At 38.9% G+C, this 21014-nt stretch overlaps 1 protein-coding gene across 1 annotated transcript in view; it reads right to left on the bottom strand.

Annotated features, from left to right (window-relative positions):
- PANX1 (pannexin 1) overlaps positions 1-5637 on the bottom strand; it is a 67853-nt gene extending 62216 nt beyond the window's left edge. The window contains exon 1 of the mRNA XM_074216474.1: positions 4805-5637. Coding sequence (XP_074072575.1) covers positions 4805-4985 — 181 coding nt within the window. The 5' untranslated portion in view covers positions 4986-5637. The remainder of the gene's footprint in view (positions 1-4804) is intronic.
- Between the last annotated feature and the right edge of the window lie 15377 nt (positions 5638-21014).

Genomic DNA, 21014 nt, shown 5'->3' with positions numbered 1-21014 from the left:
TTGATTGCTTATTCAGAAAGCAAAAATAGAGGCCATATCCCTGAGTTTCTAAGCTAGTAGCCTCTCTTGTTCTTCAGCTTCCCCTAGTCTTTGTCTGGTCACAGACAAATGTGAATTCAGGTCCTCTTGACTCCAGGGTTGGTGCTCTGTACATTGCATCACCTAACTGCCCCAAAGCAGAGTTTATCTTAACTAAATTTTGTATCTCCACTGGCTCTACAACAGATCTCTTGGCCACATAATATTCTGGGGAATTAGATTTTCCTTATATATAGATATTTGCATTCATTCATTCACTCTCTCTCTCTCTCTCTCTCTCTCTCTCTCTCTCTCCTCCCCCTCATATATATATATATATATATATATATATATATATATATATTTACATATATATGTATGTATATATTCATATACATATATTTGTATATATACACACACACATATATATAACATATATAACATCTCTTTCTTCATATACTATATCCAGTGCATGAATGAAGAGGGCTAATAGATAATCTATATGTTTATATGTATTATGTGTATATCTACTAAATGAGAATCTTATTATATAGAATATATTATATACAATATAATAACATAAGATTCTCATTTTAGAGCTGGAGGAGACCTTAAAGGTCCCTGAGTCCAACCCTCAACAACATGATTCTAATGCTCATTTGCACTGACTTCCTCCTCCAAAGAGCTTCTCTTTGGTTACCACAATTTCTTTATCTGTTGCCTTCTTTGGTTATAAGCTCCTGTTGGGACAAGGATTGTCTTGAGTATTTCTAACTGTATCAATGGAGTATACGCATAACAAACTAAGTGCTTTTCCTTTAACTTTAATAAATGTTTCTCAAATAAATGAATACATAAGGTGTGGTATTTAGTGGTAAAACCCCAGATTATTCATTCATTCAATTTAATAATATAAAATATTGATAAAGAATGCTGGTGCTCAAAGCATGACAAGCAGCTGGGTGGGTAACTTACTATTGTCCTGTATCTTGGACAAGCACTTCAAACAGAAAATGAACCAGATCCATAATAAATAGGAATAAAAGAACAAACAACTGTTTATATGTTAGAAATCATTCAATGTTTTCAATAATCCCAAGCTGTATATTGACACAAAAATCTATTTTTAACATCAACATTTTCCTGGGAATGCTATATGGCTACAAATTATGTAATACTATAACCTACAAATGATTAAAATTATAGTTGATCTAAAAGATAACAGAAATATATGCTAGACATAAGTAGGCAATATTACATTGATGTCTGCACCTGGTGACATAAAAGAGATCCAAGAGATTGCAAAAAAAAGAGGGGCCAACAAAACTAAGGGTTGTACTGGTGCTGAATGTCCTTTCTATATTATTGTTAAGTAAATTTCCTTTTGTTAAAAAGAAAAGTGGAACAAGGAGAGTGAGGGAATCATAAAGGGACAGTCATGATAAATGACAATACAAATTAAATATTAAAAGACCTTCAGGAAGGGCCTCAGGGTAATAGGTAGATCCTTTCTGGAGACCATGGTCAAGAATTCTGCTAGAGAGGCAGGGGTAGATATGTTATAATCTTCACTACTGGAAGGTGTACTGGACCAAGAATGTATTGGCAAAGTCTCCAAAATATGCAGGACACATTTTAAAGGTTAATTTTTAAATATATTAACCTTTTTTTTCTCATCACTTTCTTATGTCTAGACAAACAATAAAACAATAAATTAAGCACTGATTATTTATTTCTGAGATAGAAATGCTCACACTGAAAATTTAATAATTATCTCTCTCTGTAAGAGCAGGTTTCACTAAACCCCAGGAATACCTATATAAGAGAGATCATGGATCCACTGGAGACTTAGTGTCATACTCACACAACCTACAATGGGTTTCTTTTGGGGAAACCACTTTGTAAAGCTTAGGGTGATAACTAATCATCTATTATCATTACTGCATGACTGGAGTCAATAGAGTTGGTAACCATAAAGTCTGATACTGCAATAGTCTCATACTGTTCATAACTTTTTCACATCTATTCAGCACAGTATCTGACACATAATGAACACTTAATAAATGTTCTCTCTAGTCACCTGCCCCTGCCTTCAAGGAATCTCCAATTTAGTTGAGAAGGAAAAAAAAACAACTCCTACATCTTTTGTGCCCCCCAGTACAATATCAGCATGCTAAGCACATGGTCACTAACTGACAAACTCATCAGAAGGACAGTGTTAATAACCCAACCCATCCAACCAAAGATAATACTTTTTGCTACTTCACAAACTCGAAAAACCATACAAAAAAACAAAAGAGAAAAAAATGCTTCCAGTCCCAACTTGCAAGCTAAAATAACTATCTGCCTGTGAGTTGGTAGCCCAAGGAAATTTCTGTTCCTGATGCTTATTGTGAACAGGGCTAGCCCCACATCAGAGCAAGACTAAGCAAATGTTCTAGGCCCCACCCTGACTTTGGAACAAAGCCCAGCTTGGGCAGATCTTTTACACAGTGCTGGGGGTGTATCCTTTCTCACAGATTTCAACCCACATTTTACAGACTTCAAGTTCAATCTTGGATAGGTAATCTCAGATCATGGCCTCTTCAGCTATATATTTAGCATACTAATATCTGCCTACTGGTCTCACAAACTGTTGAGCAGAAAGTTAAAAAATATGTGTAAAGATATATGTATTTTACAATTACAATATGAATATCTTATATTCATATAGCACATTAATTACATTTCATTGCTTTCCCTTCATTTGGCAGAATATGCTGATGAAACATAAAAATGGGGATTTCCTCTGCATTACTTCTATAAATGATGACTTTAGTAGAATTCCTACTGAACTGATTCTAATCAAGGCTGGAATTCCCAAATATTCTGAGAATCACATTAAACCCAAACATTTTATGCCAGAAACACATTAATTTGTATTCATAATCAATAACATAATGATCACTGCTGAAAGGCTCAACTATTCATAGTGATGCCATCTTAAATAATCAACTGTTGTTAAGATATATTAGATGGTCCATACCCCATTTGGAGATTTCTTAGCGAAGATACTAGAGTGATTTGCTATTTTCTTCTCCATCTCATTTTACAGAGGAAGAAAATGAGGCAAAGTTAGATAACTTGTTCAGGGTCATACAGCTAGTAAATATCTGAGGTCAGATTTGAACTTGGGAACTTGAACCTTTCTGATTGCTGACCCGATACTTCCACTGCTCCACAGAACTTTACAGACTGGCAAGATGAAAAAAGCTTTCTTCTATCAACTTTACAGTTACAATATCAAAGCCTTAACAGTTCCTCACTTTGGACAAATAATCCAACCTGTCTGTGTTTCAATTTCCTCCTGAAAAATGAATATCATAGAATCATAGATTTAGAACTGAATGTATTATGTCCACTGAATTCAAACTTTATTTTTCAATGAGTCTCACTAGGGAGGCTAAGTGAGACCAAAGTTCACTCAGATAAAAATGTAGGAGAGTCTATATTTGAACCCAGTTCATTTGACTCCCAAGCCAATATTCTTTGCTCTGTAGCTGCCTTCCCATAACTGCCCTACCTATCTTACACAGTTGTAAAGATCAAATGCGATAAAAGATCTGACCACCTGAGCCTACTAAGCCCAGGTATAGCATAATATAGTAAGCATAAAATATTTTCCATTCATTCAATCATTTATATCTAAGGTGCCTAATAAACACTAGATACCTAATAAATGCTTGCTATTCAGCATCACCATTGCCCAATTTTATTTCCTCTAATCCCCTAGTGGTCAATACTCAGCTAATGCCTGAGAGCCTATTATCCAAAAATATGGTAGAAGTGCTGACCAACATTGCTCTACTAAAAAAAGTTTTTAAGGAACATTACAAATCTATATTGCATTGTTGTACTTATATCTGGAACATGCTGTAATTGAATCAAAAATGTCGTAATTATCCTAGAGTCATATTCAGAAAACCCAGTTTCAATTTCTGATTCTGTTGATGTTCTAAGTTCCTGGAAAAGTTAGCTATTCATTCATTCTCTCTCTCTCTCTCTCTCTCTCTCTCTCTCTCTCTCTCTCTCTCTCTCTCTGTGTGTGTGTGTGTGTGTGTGTGTGTGTGTGTGTGTGTGTGTGTATAAAGTATAGGTGGTGATGGTGGTTGTCAGAAAATGTAAAAAGTATACAGTTTTGGCCCAAAGTCAGAATATCCCGTAGACGACTTCAGAAATAGATTGCAATTGCAGTCAGTGCCTTTGCAACATTGTTTTCTTTATTGTGTGTGCATATATGTGTGTGTGTGTATCTATATCTCTATCTATGATATATAGAGATAGAGATAGATATAGAGATAGAGATAGAGATAGATAGATATAGATATATCTGTGAACATATTGGAGCCTCCTGTGGGAAGTTAAGTAAGTTTCCTGATGGTGAGATTTGGCAAAGTTTCTGTTTTTGTTTCCCCAGCGCCTCAGTTTAGTCCTTGCCACAGTAGCCACAAGTTTAATGATTTCCTTAGAAAGTCTTACGCACTAAGTCTCAACTTGCCGAAGTGAAGTCTTTCTACAAAACGTGCATTACATCTTTAAACAAACCACTGCACTCCTGAACCGCAGCTACAGGAACCTCCAGGAGCACGCAGAGAGATTGGCCCCGAGACGTGGAAAGAGAACTTTCAAAGCCCAGAAAGACTTCAGACCCAATCTGCCCCATAAGGGAAACGAGCACTTGGGGCTCCTCCCTTTCTCCGCCCCATTCTCCCCTTCTCCCGACCCCCCTCCCCCTCCTCATCTTTACCCATGGAGATCTCCTGTGCGAAGGCCAGGGAGATGAGGAGCAGGGGCAGCCCCACGGCGATGCAGGTGACCATCTTATCCACCGCCAGCTCCAGGCGCAGACCCTTGAACTTGGGCTCCGTGGGTTCCTTGAGCAGAAAGTCCGAGAACACGTACTCCGTGGCCAGGTGGGCTATGGCCATGGCTGCGAGGATGCGCGCCCTGGAGAAGGGCCGGGGGAGCTAGCCTTGGGAAGCCGGCGCAGGCCTCCACATTCCGGGGCTCCGGAGGCCGGGCAGCGCCGGGCGGGGCAGGGGAGGCCTCGGCTTTCACTTTCCTTTCGCCAGCCGCCGGCTCATTCCTGCCGCTTTTGTTCCCGGGCCGCGGCCGAGCGGGCGGCTCAGCAAGCCCGGCCCGAGGTCGCCCCGCCTCGGAGCTCCGGGCCGCCGCGGTCCCGGCTAGGGGCCGGCTCGAGCCCGCGCGCTGCCGGGGCCCGCCTCCCGGCCGGGGGCAGGGCTCGCGCTCCGCCCGGCAGCCGCGGAGGCCCCGGCTCCACGCGCCGCGCGCCTGTCCCTTCCCCGGCGCGCGCTAGGCTTCCCCATGGACCTGCCCGGCCCTGCCCAGGCCCGCCAGTGCGCGCGCGCCTCCGACCCCGGCCCGGGCTCGCACTCTGGGCTACAGAATGATTTCGCCACCTGGCGCCCCGCTCATTGGCTTAGCTGAGAGCCCCGAGAACAAAGCGGGCTGCGGCTCCTCCCCGGGCGCCTCCCCCAAGGGCTCTGCCGGGGCCGCGGGTGGCGAGAGGCGAAGCTCCGGCATGACAGGTGGCGCTTCGAGCGCTCGCAGGCTGCGGTTCATGCTTCCCGGCTTCTCGGTCCTCGGGATCCTCTGGGAAGACTACGACAACAAAGGAGGGTGTGCTTGGGACCGGGGCGGGGAAGCGTGGAGTGCTCCGTGGTCCAGATCGGCCGCGAGCACCGCCTTCCACCCTTTCGGATCAACACTTTGAGAAACACTTAGCAACAGCGTAACCACCCCCTGAGAAACTATGTTGTCTGTGCCTCTCGCCCTGACCCCGCAGCAGAGTGATTTCTTTCCATTTTCAACCTCAAAGGAAACATTTCAGAAGGGGCCGCTTCCTTTGATCGTGCAAAATAACTGTGTCCTGGAAAGAGCTATCGTGGGACTTAGGACTGGAGGGAATCTTCGAGAGCAAAAAAGCCTTCTTGTTGATTTTACTCATACATCTCGCATCTGTCCCTTTCTTCCCAGTCATACAAACCATCATCCTATCACCTCTCACCTGGACTATTATAAAACTCTTCTGATGGGTCTGCTTCAGGTCTCTCCCTTTTCTAGTCTATTCTCCATACAGCTGCCGGGATATTCCTAAAGCACAGCTCTGAGCAAGTCATTTCCAGGCTACATAAGAACCAATAGTTTACTTGTTGCTGGTGTTAAAAACAAATTCCTCTATGTGGCATGAAAAACCCCTTACAATCCTACCTTACTGGACTTAAACTCTCCTTCATAAAGTTTATATCCTCACCAAAATGGCTTACTTACGGCTCAGCTCACATGACAGGCTTCTCTACTTCTGAGTATTTTTTACCCTTCACTTGGAATGCTTTCCTCTTCATCTTTACTTACAGGCATCTAGTTTTCTTCAAAATTCAAATACCTAATAAATATTTGCTGACTCTCCTGACCTGACTCTCAAGCTGGCTCTTCCATTAAGACATGCAGCTTCAATTAATTTGCATATATTTTATATTTACTTATCAAATTTTACATTTGCATATGTATCTTTTATTTAGCACAGTCAAATATGAAGCTGCTATTTTGTTTCTTGTATTTCTTTTTGCAGTGTCTAGCACAAGGGTCTGGAATAATAGTTATCATAATTCTTATTGATTGATTGATCTTGCCTAGTACCTTCATTTAACAAGAGAGAAATGAATATTAAGAATCTATGATTTCAGGATATCCAGAGTTCCCCATTTTTCTAAAGTCCTCATATAGAAACTTGGTGTCTGAAGGACAGTGCTAATAATAAGATCGAATTTATTTTCTCTTCAATCTTATTCAGACCCAATTCAACTTTACAAGGAATTTAATCTAAGGTAGGGAAGTCCATTGTACTTTTCACAGGTACAAGTGGGGGATATATTTTTTGATTAGACTGTCCAAGGTTGAACAATTTAGAAGATAGGTGGTCCAGTGGATAGAGCACCAGTCCCAGAGTCGAGGACCTGAGTTCAAATTTGACCCCAGATATTTGACACTGTGTGACCTTGGACAAATTATTTAATCCTGACTGCCTTGCATCCAGAGTTATCTCCAGTCATCTGATCCATATCTAGCCAATGAACCCAGATGATTCTGGAGGAGAAAGTGACGCTGGTGACAGCATTAGCACACTTTCACATCTCCCTGTCATGGTCTTCTTTGACAAGTATTATTATCAGTCAAGTCAAAGGACAAGTATTATTATCAGTCAAATGACAATCAAAACTATATCCCCCCTCCCTCATTAGAATAGGCCTATCTCTCATTGTAATATTCCTTCTCTCTCATTAATTATTAAGCAAATAGAATTGATAACCACCCTTGGGAATGCTCACTATTTCAAGGGCATATAAATTGTAAGCCCACCACATTGAGGAAAAAGTAAATTATTGCTTCTTACTGAGCCAGAGAATGTCTTGGCCAGATAATTTCTTTTTGGCAGCTCTAAGGGGACTAAAAGCTATGAATTCAAGGATTTCTATTTCAAATTTCTCTTTTTGTTAGTCAACAAAAAAATTAAGCACCTACTAGCATCTACAATCTACTAGAATAAGATACAAGCAAAAAAGAAAATAATCCTCACATTCTCAAAGAGTGACAAGGACATTTTTAAGTATACACAGAATAAAGAGAATAATTACAAACATAAGTAGTTTGAAAAGGAGGGTACTAGCAGTTGTGTATGTGGGGGGAGAAATCAGGGAAGGCTTTGTGAAGAAGGTGGGGTAAACACTGGGCTATGTATTGAGGATTCAAATAGACTAAGACCTTCCCACAGAGTGTCTGTTCTAATTGGGGGAGACAGCATAGAAAAGAAAGTTCTGCTCAGGACATGTAGAAAGGCCCGAGTATCCTAAGGAGGCAGCCACCACAGTATGACAAGGCCTTAGAAGTAGATATGATGACAGTGCCTGGGATCTTCAGGCTCTAGAGGCAGATTAGAAATTAAGACCTGGAGGATTTTACAATATGGGGCAGACAGGTGTCCATATCATGAGAAAGAGTAGAGTTAGTAATTTCTATATTCTCTAGATAGCAGTAAATCAACCTGGACTGGGGAAGGGAAGAAGGTGAAAGGAGAAATGGTTTCCTCCCCTTATTACCCATACATCCTAGATGAGTTCTTTTCAGTCCAACCAGAAAGATCAAGTATACTCACCCTATCATAGGTTGGACCTTCCTAACTCTAGAATGAGTTTTGGGTGACCCTGGTGGTAAGAGGGGTCAAACAGGAAGATAAGGTGCCTCCATGGTAGTAGGAACCACAGCAATATTTGCAATGAATTCTAGAATAATCTAGGACCAAGACAGAGTAGATAAGGGAAAAGGCAATAAGAGAAGACCATAGAGTATCCTATATGAGGAAGCGAGAGAAGGCCAGTTTAGCTATATAGCCGAGGGTAATTTAGGAGGATTAATGTATAATGAGGCAGGAAAGTTAGGTAATAAAAAAGGTATGATAATAATTTTGTTCTGTCATTATGTGAACTATTGGATTTGAAAGTGGAGAGCCATCTTCAGTATAATGAATGGTACTCTGCACACATACTTATATGTTTCCTGAAAGAACTTCCGACACAAGACTATACTCAAAATAGCTCTTAAAAACTGTAGGTGGAAGCAAAAGTACTAACATGTGTTACTAGAAGTAATTTCTTCCTCTAGGAGATCCTTGTAGTATTACAAAAATAGAAAAAAAATAAAAAACTCAAGTTCATCTCCTGTCCTCTACTACCAACCTCACTAGCTATTTTAAGCAAACGTTTTGCATCCCTTAAAGAGGAAAATTCTTGAACAGTTCTGTTGATGAAGCCACTGACAATTCATAACAGAAAGTTTTCCTTATTTCAGTCAGTCAATAAATATTTAATAAGTGCCTACAGTTTACCAGATATTGTGCTAAGCACAGAGGACACATAGAGACAAAAGATAGTCCCTGTTCTCAAGGAGTTTATAGTCTAATAGGGGAGGCAACATGAAAACAACTATGTGTAAAAAAAACTTTAAACAATAAACTGAGGGTAGTCTCAGAGGGAAGGCACTAGATATAAGGGGAATGGCAAAGGCTTCCTCTAGAAAATAGGATTTTAGCTGTGATTTGAAGCCAGGAAAGGAGGGAGGCAGAGATGAAGAGGAAGAACATTCCAGGCACAGGAGTAGGTGTCATGGTTAGAATATCCTATAAATTAGGTTGAACTCTGCCTTCCTCCAAATTCCACCCTTTGTTCCTAGACTTGTGCTTTGAATCAGATAGCAGTGGTCTATTAAGTCACTTTTTAAGAAGTTTGTCAGTGTTGGGGATTTTATCATAGCCCCTTTTTTTAGGTTTTTGCAAGGCAAATAGGGTTAAGTGACTTGCCCAAGGCCACACAGCTAGGTAATTATTAAGTGTCCGAGATCGGATTTGAACCCAGGTATTCCTGACTCCAGGGCCGGTGCTTTATCCACTGCACTACCTAGCCGCCCCTATCATAGCCTCTTAATACTCATCATGGGTCTTCCAGTGGCCTATAGATTTATTGTAATTTTCATTACAGTAATTTAATTATTGTAATTTTGTTTCAATTACTCTATAGGGTCTGAGGATTGGAAAAGACAATAGGAGAACTAGCCTCCTTGTCTGTACACTGCATTTCCATGATTATAACTTGAAACTGCACAACTATTTCATGTTGAACTTGCCTACATCTTAAGCCCCTAAACCTTTTCTATTTCAGATCAACTGTTTCTTCTCTATATTATTGGTTGGTTATGGTCCTTCATTCTAGAATAGGACCAAAATAATATCACTATGTTGGAATCAAGGTACAATATGTCTGACAATAACTGAATCATATCAATACTAGCTCAGAATACTTTTAACACAGGTTAAGTACAAATAGTCCATTTGAAGATGGAGTGGAGATATCTCTAAATTTGTGCATCTCATATTTCAGCTACTATAATCTGCTTTGCTCCTAGAGCACAGTGTCTTCTTTAATGTGTGTACACCACAGGGACAGTCCTGTGTCAGTGTCTCCTTATCGCACAGTCAATTCCAAAGTTCTTCAGAAACACCTTGATAGTGTCCTTGTATCATTTGTTCTGCCCTCCAGGTAAGCACATGCCTTATGAGAGTTCTCCATAAAATAGTCTTTTAAGGTAAACATACATTTGACATTTGAACAACATGACCAGCACATTGTATTGTTGTTCAAATGCCAAATGTATGTTTGCCTAAAAGTGAGTTTATCTACAGCATTCAAAATTTCTCCATTTAGCTATAACCTGTAGATCCATGGGATTGTGAGGTGCTGACTGGTGGAGAACCTCAATTTTCTTGGTGTTAATTGTTAGGCCAAAATTAGCACAAGCAACAGAGAATCAACACATTCTTTGTTGTATCTCAGTTTCAGAGTCTGCATTGAGTGCACAATCATCCTTAAACAAGAAATCAGGTACTAACTTTCCCTCCACATTAGACTTGACTTGTAACTTTTTCAAATTAAATATATTACTATCAGTGTGATAATTGATCTTGATGCCATTTTTGTTTTTTTTTTGAAGGTGTCTGGTAACATTGCTAAAAATATCATATTCCCATAGCATAAGAGTAACTACACATTCTATCTTCATTCCACTGGTGACTAGAAAAGTGTAACAGTAGCATCTATTATTCAGAACCTATGCAAGCATGGCATTATGAAACTGATATACAATCCTTACAAACTTCTTCCAATAACTAACTTTTGATACGATTTTACATAAGTTCTCATAACTGACAAGACACTAATAAATGTGACTCCATTAGCACTGAGTAGTTGAGATGCACCATAGGTCTTTGACCATAAATAGCCATTAGGACATCATAAAAGAACTTTGAATTTTTTCTATCAGCATAAAACTGAATTTCATTTGTCTTCTCACTGAACCAAGAATTCTACATCTCTCTAAGTTTCATTTGACTGCTGGTAATTCTGTGGAGTTCTGGTTTTTCATTTAGCATCTTCTGAATTTCCCCCACCATTTCCACAAAACCAATCTTGATGTTTGTGGGTGTTCTGGTTCAAATGAATAAATGCAATTCTCTACACTAGATCTCTGAAATTTCTTTTTTTTTGTCCCACTGCTGCCAACTATATGTTGGCTCAGTTTTTCTGCCAAAATAGCAATGAACTAATTGTTCACTCTTGGAAAAAATGCTCAAATCTATTGACATCAATCTTCTGACAGCTATCTTGTCTTAGGGTCACTGCTTTCCTGAATGCAAATGTTTAAGTTGGAGAGGATAAGGTTATTATCAATCCAGCACTCTGCCACACATTACCTTCATCATTCTCACATCCTTTCTTTCTCTTCTCATTACAAGGACAATCTATTAAATGTCCATGTTTGCTGTAAGGGTACATCAATGAAATTTTAATGTGTTTAGTTAAATGGAAGACAGTGTTGGTGATAAGAAAGTCATGAAATGACCACCTCTTCAGTAGCAAGTGACCTGGGAGCAGCTAGGTGGTATAGTGGATAGAATAATGGTCTTGGAGTCAGGAGGACCTGAGTTCAAATCCAACCTCAGACACTTAATAATTACGTAGCTGTGTGACCTTGGACAAATCACTTAGCCTCATTGCCTTGCAAAAATCAAAAACCAAAAAAAATGTAGTTAAGTGATCAGACTCCTCACTCCCTTATCTCCTACATCATAACCATAGCCAAAATTCCTCAATTTATCCTTTAAAATTTTATATTTATTTTTCTTTATATTCCTCTTGGGGCCATCTCTAGACATCCCAATCTATATCTTGCCACTGGAATCAAATGGCTCTCAAGGAGAATGAGACTGATGACTTTGCACAGCCCTTAAATATTACTTGCAAGGTATGGTATCATCTTCCTGATGTCATGGTCATCTTCAAGAAGGAAGGAGGGGAATATGAAGTCAAGAAGGTGGGGTAAATGTAGGGACCCCCCTGAGCTCTCTCACTAACCATTCTAAAAACCTTTAAATGATGATTCTAAACAATTCTAGTATGGCATAACCCACAAAAAGACTGAATAAAACAATTTTCCAGTCCAAGACAACTGGGAAGATCTGCAAGCAGGGTCTGTTACACTGGGGTTAGAAAGGACCTGAAGTACAGCCAGGGCCATGATAGAGCTCTAACCATGCAGGCACAGGACTCCTGGATCTGTGACAGTGGCATTTTCCAGCCCTCTCAGTCCAGGGATTGCCAAGGACAACTTGGATGTTCAGTAGGAAAACTCTACCTTACCGGATTGAGAGTGGAGTCCAGTCTGGCTCAGGCCTCAGTACAGATCCAGTCCCAGGGAACCAGGGGCAGGTCCCAGGAACCACCTGGCATCTGCTTCTGGAGAGCTCAGTGCACAGATGATAAGGGGTTGGGGGAGATTGCAGAGGCCTCTTTGTTTTCCCTGAGGCAGTGTTCTTTGCCCACACTCAGATCCAGGTCACGGTCTGGGACCCCAGTCTCAGGAAAAGAAATAGAAGTACTACAGAATTTACTTCCTGAGGTAGAGCAGAGATTCTACACCCTATAAGGCACTATATACTTACAAGGCAGAAAAGAGTGCTTGTGGTCATCCACAGACTAGAGCACAGACTAGAGGAGTAGTCATGGCTTCTCATCATGGAGAAATTGAAAACTTTCAGCTCCCTAGGGGTATCTCCAAAACAACTTCAAAAATACTCAAAAGCTTGGGAGAATGCAACCTCCAGCCTGGAAACAGAGCCCCAATTTAACAAAGAGTTAAAATCAGGTCATAAGCTGAGGAAATGAGCAAACAATAGAAGAAGAAAAATCTTACCATAGACATTTATATGGAGGATCAAAATATACATTTAGAAGAAGGTAACAAAGTTAGAGTTTCTGCATCCAAAGCCTCCAAGAAAAATAATAATTGGTCTCAGGCCATTGAAGAGCTGAAAAAAGATTTTGAAAAATCAAATATGGGAAGGTAGAGGAAAACTGGGAAGAGAAATGAGAGCAATTTGGGGAAATTATGAAAATTGAGCTGGCAGCTTGGTGAAGGAGATACCAAAAAATACTGAAGAAAATAACATCTTAAAAGCAGCTTGAGTCAAATAGAAGAAGCAGATCAAAAGGCAGAAGAATGCCTAAGCAGAATTGGCCTAATGGAAAAGGAGATACAAAAGCTCTCTGAAAAAAATAATTCCTTAAAATAGAGACTGGAGCAAAGGGAAGCTGATAGCTTTGTGAGAAATCAATAAACAATAAAACAAAACCAAAAAAATCAAATACTAGAAGAAAATGTGAAATATCTCATTGGAAAAACAACTGACCTGAAAAAACAGATCCAGAAGAGATAATTTAAAAATTATTGGACTACCTGAAAGTTACATCCCCCCCCAAAAAAGAGCCTAGAAATAATTTTTTTGTGAAATTATCCAGGAAAACTGACCTGATATCCTGAAAATGGAAAGATCCACCAAACACCTCCTGAAGGAGCTCCCAAAATAAAAAATGCCAGGAATATTATGGTCAATTTCAGAACTCCCAAGTCAAGGAGGAAATACTGCAGGCAATCATAAAGAAAAAATTCAAATAGAGTAGAGAGACAATTTTCAGGATAATACAAAATTTAGCAGCTTCTACAATAAGGGATTGTAGGGCTTGAAAATGATATTCCAGAAGGCAAAAGAACTGGGATTACAACCAAGAATCAACTACCCAGCAAAACTTAGCATGCTTTTTCAGGGGAACTGGATAGTCAATGAAGTAAGGGACTTTCAAATTTTCCTGATGAAATGACCAGAGCTGAACAGAAAATTTTATCTTCAAATATAAGACTCAAGAGAAACATAAAAATAGTAAATGGGAAAGGCAAGTCATAAGAGACTTAATGATTGTGAAATGCTTATATTCCTGCATGGGAGGATGATACTGATAACTCAAATGAATTTTCTCATTTATTAGGGCAGTTAAAAGAAGCATATATAGATAAAGCACAGGTGAGAGTTGAACTTGAAGGAATAATATATTAAAAAGATGGAATTAGGGTAGCTAGGTGGCACAGTAAATAGACCATTGGCCCTGGAGTCAGGAGTACCTAAATTCAAATCCGGCCTCAGGCACTTAATAATTACCTAGCTATGTGGCCTCGGGCAAGCCACTTAATCCCACTGCCTTGCAAAAACTAAAAACAAAAGATGGAATTCCTGGGTGATGAAGGAATATACTGGCAGAAAAGGAAAAGAGAGGTAAGTTACTTCATATTAAAAATGGCAAGAAAAAATTTTTGTAATGGAGTGGAAGAGGGGATGGTAAGTAAGCCATACTCTCATTGAAAATGGCTCAGAGGGGCAGCTAGGTGGCACAGTTGGATAAAGCATCGGCCCTGGAGTCAGGAGTACCTGGGTTCAAATCCGATCTCAGACACTTAATTACCTAGCTGTGTGGCCTCGGGCAAGCCACTTAACCCCATTTGCCCTGCAAAAAACTAAAAAAAATGGCTCAGAGGGGGAATAAGATGCACACTCAATTGCATAGAAATCTATCTTACCCTAGAGGAAAGTAGGAGAGAAAAGAAATGGGAGGAAGTATTTGGGGGAGAGGTGAGTGAAAAGTAATAGAAGGGAGGAAAGATTGTGAGAGTGGCTAGTAAGATGCAAAACACTTTTGAGGAGGGACAGGGTGAAAGGAGAAAGTAGAATTGAATAAATGGGGGTTAGGGATAATAGGATGGAGGGAAATACATTTAGCAAAAGCAATTGTGGGGAAAAATGTAGAAACAAGTTTCTCTGATAATGACCTCATTTCTCAAACATAGAGAACTGAGTCAAATTTATAAAAAATAAGAATCATTCCCTAATTGATAAATGATTAAAAGATATGAACAGTTTTCAGATGAGTTTATCAATGCACACTATGTAGATCTTTTTTTATTTGTTTGTTTGTTTTTTTTTAGGTTTTTGCAAGGCAAATGGGGTTAAGTGGCTTGCCCGAGGCCACACAGCTAGGTAATTATTAAGTGTCTGAGACCGGATTTGAACCCAGGTACTCCTGACTCCAGGGCAGGTGCTTTATCCACTGCGCCACCTAACTGCCCCTAGATCATTTTTTTTAAAATATCCTAACTCACTATTGATAGGAGAAATTCAGGTTGAAATAATTCTGAGGTACTACCTTTACACTAATTAAATTGGCTAACAGGACAGAAGGAGAAACTGACAAATGGTGGAAGGAATAAAGGGAAATCAAAACATCGATATGCTGTTAGAGGAGCTATGAAAGGATGCAACAATTTGTAGAACAATTTGGAACTATGCCTACAGGGTTACAAAACCATTCCTACCCTTTGTTCTAGACATACCACTGCTAGTCTATATTCCAGAAGAGATGAGATTCAGGAAGAAAAGAATAGATAGATAGATAAATAGATAGATAGATAGATAGATAGATAGATAGATAGATAGATAGATAGATAGATAGACAGATAGACAGACAGATGGATATAGATATTTATAACATCTTTTTTCCTGGAGGCAGTGAGCTGGAGATTGAAGGGATACCCAGAGGTTGGAGAATGACTGAACAAATTGTGGTTTGTGATTGGGATGAGACACTATTTGGTTATGAGAAATGATGAACAGGATGCTTTCAGTAAAAAACTTACATGAGCAGATGCAATGGGAAATGTACTTCAGTAACATCAATTATTGCAGGATGATCAGCTGTGAATGACTTACCTTTTCCCAGCAATGCTGTGACCCAAGGGAACTCTGAAGGACTTATGGTAAAGAATGCTATCCATTCCAAAGACAGAGTTGATGGTGTCTGGAGGGGAAAAAAAAGAATGAAGGATGAACAGCAACAACACATTCCTACTTAAAACCTTGTCTTCCTGTCTCCAATTTCTTTCCTTTCTCTTCTGTCTCCATAGGGTTGTTTGATTGATCTTCTTAAAAGCAACCTTTTGATTATATCTTTCTCTTGTCTAAAAACTAGCTCTTCATTGCCAACTGAAAAATGTACAGATCTTTCCAAGTTGGCATTTAAGACCCATTACAAATTGTTGTCTACCTATCTTTTCAGTCTTTTCCCCACTATTTCCTATGCACTAGTTAAATGAGATTACTCACTATTACTTTTTCTTCCTATCTTTATAGCTTCTGACTACCAGAAATCATACCCAGCATTCAAGGACTAACACAAATGCTTTCTCCTCCTGCTGATCTCCATACCTAGAAGACCAATTGTATCTAATTGGATTCCTAGGCTTCCAAGTGATCCATCTGTCCAGACATCTAAAGTATTTTGTATGCCTCTCTCACATGGCATCTACAGCATAGAGCCTTGTATTCTGTTCTTAATTTTTAACTTGCCATATTGCATCCCAGGTGCACCAAAATATTTATGATAGCACTTTTTGTGGCAGGAAAGAACTTGAAGCAAAATAGATACTCATCAGCTGAGAAATGGCTAAGGAAATTTTGGTACATGAATGTAATGGAAAAATACTGAACCATAAGAAAAGATTAATGTAAAGAATATAGAGAAGTTATATCTAAGTTGACACAGATTGTAGTGAGCAGAACTAGGGGATAAATATATACAACAATTAAAACAATGTAAATGGGAAGAAAATGAAATAGAATATATAATTTAAATGATCAGGATTAGGCTTAGACATAAGTTAAGAAAAAGAATCTCTTAAATTCCTCCTCTTTCCCCAAAGACAGTCACAGACATAGCCCTTTGCATAAGTGGAGAATATGAACATGAAATATTATATGTACTGTCAGGTAGAGTAAGGTGATGTAAAACAAAATATACCAGTTTTTTTAAAAAAAAGTTTGCTTTATTTCCTTACTAAATCTTAAGATCCTTGAAAGGAAGTTGTCTTCCTTAATCATCTTGAAAAAGTCAGTAGCAGTAGACCTCATGGCTGGATTGAGGCAACTTTTTCTTCTTTGCAGGTTTGAATATTCTCAGTTCACAAATGACCTAGCCCTTAAAGGAATAGAACTCACATAAATAAGCATAAGATCTGGCCTACAGTTTGAAAAACAATTTACATTTTTTGTATTTGACCATTAGGGAAAGCTGAGAGCAGACACTAAAGGCACTGGCAAGAAGACATGCTGAAGGGGTGGCTAGGTGGCGTAGTGGATAGAGCACCAGTCCTGGAGTCAGGAGTACCTGGGTTCAAATCCTGTCTCAGACACTTTATAATTACCTAGTTGTATGGCCTTGGGCAAGTTACTTAATCCCATTGCCTTGCCAAAAAAAAAGACATGCTGAAAGATAATAGAAAATGACAGAATGAACCTCAGAGGTCATATAAGCCTCTCTTAATAAAATCTTCCCATTTTAGATAAGGAAAACAAGGTTCAGAGAAGTAATTGCCTTGGATTAGTGCTCTGCCCTGAAAAGACTGGCTGACTGGTTGTTGTCCTTCATTCTCAAAGAGGACCAAAAATGATTTCACTATGTTAGAATATTAGGTATGACTGTGGCTGAACAGATCAATATGACTTGAGAATGCTTGACCTCAGCTGTGGCACAAATAGTCCTGGTGAAATCATAGGTTGGTACTCAAATCTTTTGCATCTCACATTTCCTTTGAGCTGCTTCAATTTAGAAAGCAACTTCTCTGATAAGGGCACATCATGTTAGGTAATCTTGTGCCTATATCAGCCTATGCTGCACATTCAATTCCAAAATTCCTTTTCTTAAATTTTATTTACTTAAGGCAATGGGGTTAAGTGACTTGTCCAGGGTCACACAGCTAGGTAATTATTAAATGTCTGAGGTCACATTTGAACTCAAGTCCTCCTGACCCTAGGGCCAGTGCTCTATCCACTGTGCCATCTAGCTACCCAAAAACATGTCTTAAAAATGATTCTAAAAAATGTTGACACACAATTATCCCTTAAAGGAGGATAGAAATGAATATCTATCCTGTGTTCAGGATGGTTTGGCAGTCACCTGGGGATGTCAGAAAAGCAAACCAAAAAAAGTTTCTGTCCCCATGAGGGAGAGAGACAGAAGAGAGCCAAGGCGTAGTTTTCCTCATCAATAAAAAGGGAAAAGAGATGGGACAGAAAAAGAAGAATCACAAAGATTTTGCTCTCCTGGTCATCAGGTAGAGAAGAGAATGGGAGAGAAGGCAAGCTGCTCTCCTGTTCAACTGGGGGGAAGAGGAAAAAGTCAGGGTGACTTTAGAAGACCCATGCCTTCAAGTGCTCATCACTTCTTCTAGTCCAATCAATCAATCAATCAACAAGCATATAAGGTGCTAAGGTTACAAATAGAAAAAACTGAAATAATTCCTGCCCTCAAGGAGCATATATCATCTGCTGGGGGGGGGAGAAAGCAACATATTTAAAGATGAATAATATAGGGTAAAAGATTGAAGACTAGAAGAATTACCAAAGGTTTCTAGTTCAGAGAGGCAACATGGTGTACTAGATAGATAGAAGTATGCAGGTAAATGTTTAACAAGTTCTACCCCCCCCCCAAAATGTATCCAATCCATAATTTTATATTTAGTCTGTATAATTAATATTTTTTTCCATTTCTTTCAACAATCTACAAAATAATAAACCAAATTCTAATTTGTAATGTTTGCTAATTTCTGAAGTAGAAATACTTAAATGGGGGCAGCTAGGTGTGCAGTAGATAGAGCACCAGCCCTGGAGTCAGGAGGACCTGAGCTGAAATCCCTTCTCAGACATATAAAAATTACCTAGCTGTGTGACCTTGGGCAAGACACTTAACCCCACTGCCTTGTAAAAACTTAAAAAAAAATACTCAAATGAAAATTTAACAATTGGCTTTTATGAGTTGGTGTGAGCTGGGTCCAGCATACACCAAAACAGCATACTGAACTTGAATTCAGAAAGCCTGGCTTAAAATCCTTCTTCAGATACCAATTACATATGTGACCTTGAGCAAGACCCTTGACCTTAAATGGGTATCATTTTCTTTAATGTAAAAAAGGGATTGGATATAATGACCTCTAAAAGGTCTATTGTAATTTTAAGATACTGACAGCTCTCTTTCCCTGTCTCAATTCCAGTTGAGGAAATAGCTCTCATCAACTGCCCAACTTATCTGAATGAATCTTCCCTCCCTTCAAGCAAGAGTCAAAGTTAAAGAAAAAGTAGAATTGCTAATAAATAAAGCTTACATCTTTTATCATGACTTATCAAGACTATTGATGTCCTATAAAACTAGTCATTTTGTAGATGAGGAAACTGAGACCCAAAGAAATTTTTACATATAAATATATATATATATATATATATATATATAATAAATTTGAAGTTTCCTTTCTTTTATATTTTACTATTGCTAATTTTCTAGTTATATTTATACCACCCTCATTTCTATATAAAGTCTTCTTCCTCTACCCAATGAGTGGTCTATTAAACAGTGAATATAAAAGTGATTCAGCAAAACCAACCCTTATAGTAATTGTTAATCAGTATTTTATATTCACAGTCCTCCCTCTATGCATCTCCCACTTATGTAAAATACAAGGAGATTTTTAAGGATCATTAATAGTTGAGGGAATGAGAAAAGCCTCTTAAAGGAGGTGACACTTGAATTGAATTTTCAAGTCATTTCTAGAGGTGTAAGTAAGGAAGGAGTACTTCTAGGCATCTGGAATCCTCTGGGCAAAGATATAGAGATCTGGGATGGAGTATCATGTATAAAGAACAGCAAATAGAACAGTTTGGCTGGAATATGAAACACATAAATGAGAATAAAGTATAATCAGACTGAACAATAGGCTAAAGGTAGATTATGAAGGACTTTAAATATGAGAGGAATATGTATTTTGTCATAGAGATAATAGGGACAATGGTGGAGGCAGAGGGTAGGGAGAGCCATGTGGTGTGACATAGTCAGATCTGTTCTTTAAAGAAAATCATTTGGAAGCTTTGAGGGGGTAGATTAGAAAGGGAAGCTACTAGATTCAGGGGAACCAATTAGAACATTCCTGCAATTTGGGTGAGGAGTGATAAGGGCCTGAACTAGAGTTGTGCTATAAGTAGAGAGGAAATAGATGCAAGAGATTTTTTTTTTTAGGTTTTTGGCAAGGCAAATGGGGTTAAGTGGCTTGCCCAAGGCCACACAGCTAGGTAATTATTAAGTGTCTGAGACAGTATTTGAACCCAGGTACTCCTGACTCCAAGGCCAGTGCTTTATCCGCTACGCCACCTAGCTGCCCCAGCAAGAGATGTTAAAGAGAACTGACAAGATTTAACCACTATTTGGCTATGGGGGCAGGAAAAGGAGAGCCAAGTTACATATTTTCATTTATATTGCTTTCAACTAGGGCTGAGTTCTGCTCAACTGTGTCCTTTTGAGAACTGAAAGGGACATTCTAAACTTTAACAAATAAATGGTTTTTCTCTTTTTCCAGAGAAGGATTCAGCATCAAATCTAGAGAATACTGCTCTATTCACAATACAAAGTCACTTCTGTCTGTGATTCATTGAAGACCACTCTTTCTTGAGACTTAATTTCCTTGCTGGATTCAAATCAGGGGCAGATTATTCTATAATATCCCACCAACCAAAATAACCACCAAATTTAAACTATCTAGAAGGTAATTTGGTGTCAGTTGTTCTTAATGATATTACTAAGTATGGCATGCAGGTAGGTTTTTAAGAAATGTTCTGTACCAATGGATATATGATTCCAGTCATCAAGTCAACCATATCATGGCTCACCATGTAAGCCTCTAAGATTTTGTTACTGTCTTTTAACATTACAATATGATCTACTTCATTTTAGAAGCACATCCATGATATTAATACAACTGTTTCAGGAGAATTAAAATGATACTCTCAAAGGCAATGGAAAGAAAATTGGTGTGCAGAAACAGGCTGAAGCACAGTGGCATGTAACAAACAACATGGACTAGATGGTTTGGTTAGAAAAGAAAATAAGCTAATAAAGTTGTGACAG

The sequence above is a fragment of the Macrotis lagotis genome, chromosome 1 (genome assembly GCF_037893015.1).
Source record: "Macrotis lagotis isolate mMagLag1 chromosome 1, bilby.v1.9.chrom.fasta, whole genome shotgun sequence".
Classification (NCBI taxonomy): domain Eukaryota; kingdom Metazoa; phylum Chordata; class Mammalia; order Peramelemorphia; family Peramelidae; genus Macrotis; species Macrotis lagotis.
Note: the sequence above shows the minus strand (reverse complement) of the source record. Positions and strands in the feature narration are given on the sequence as shown.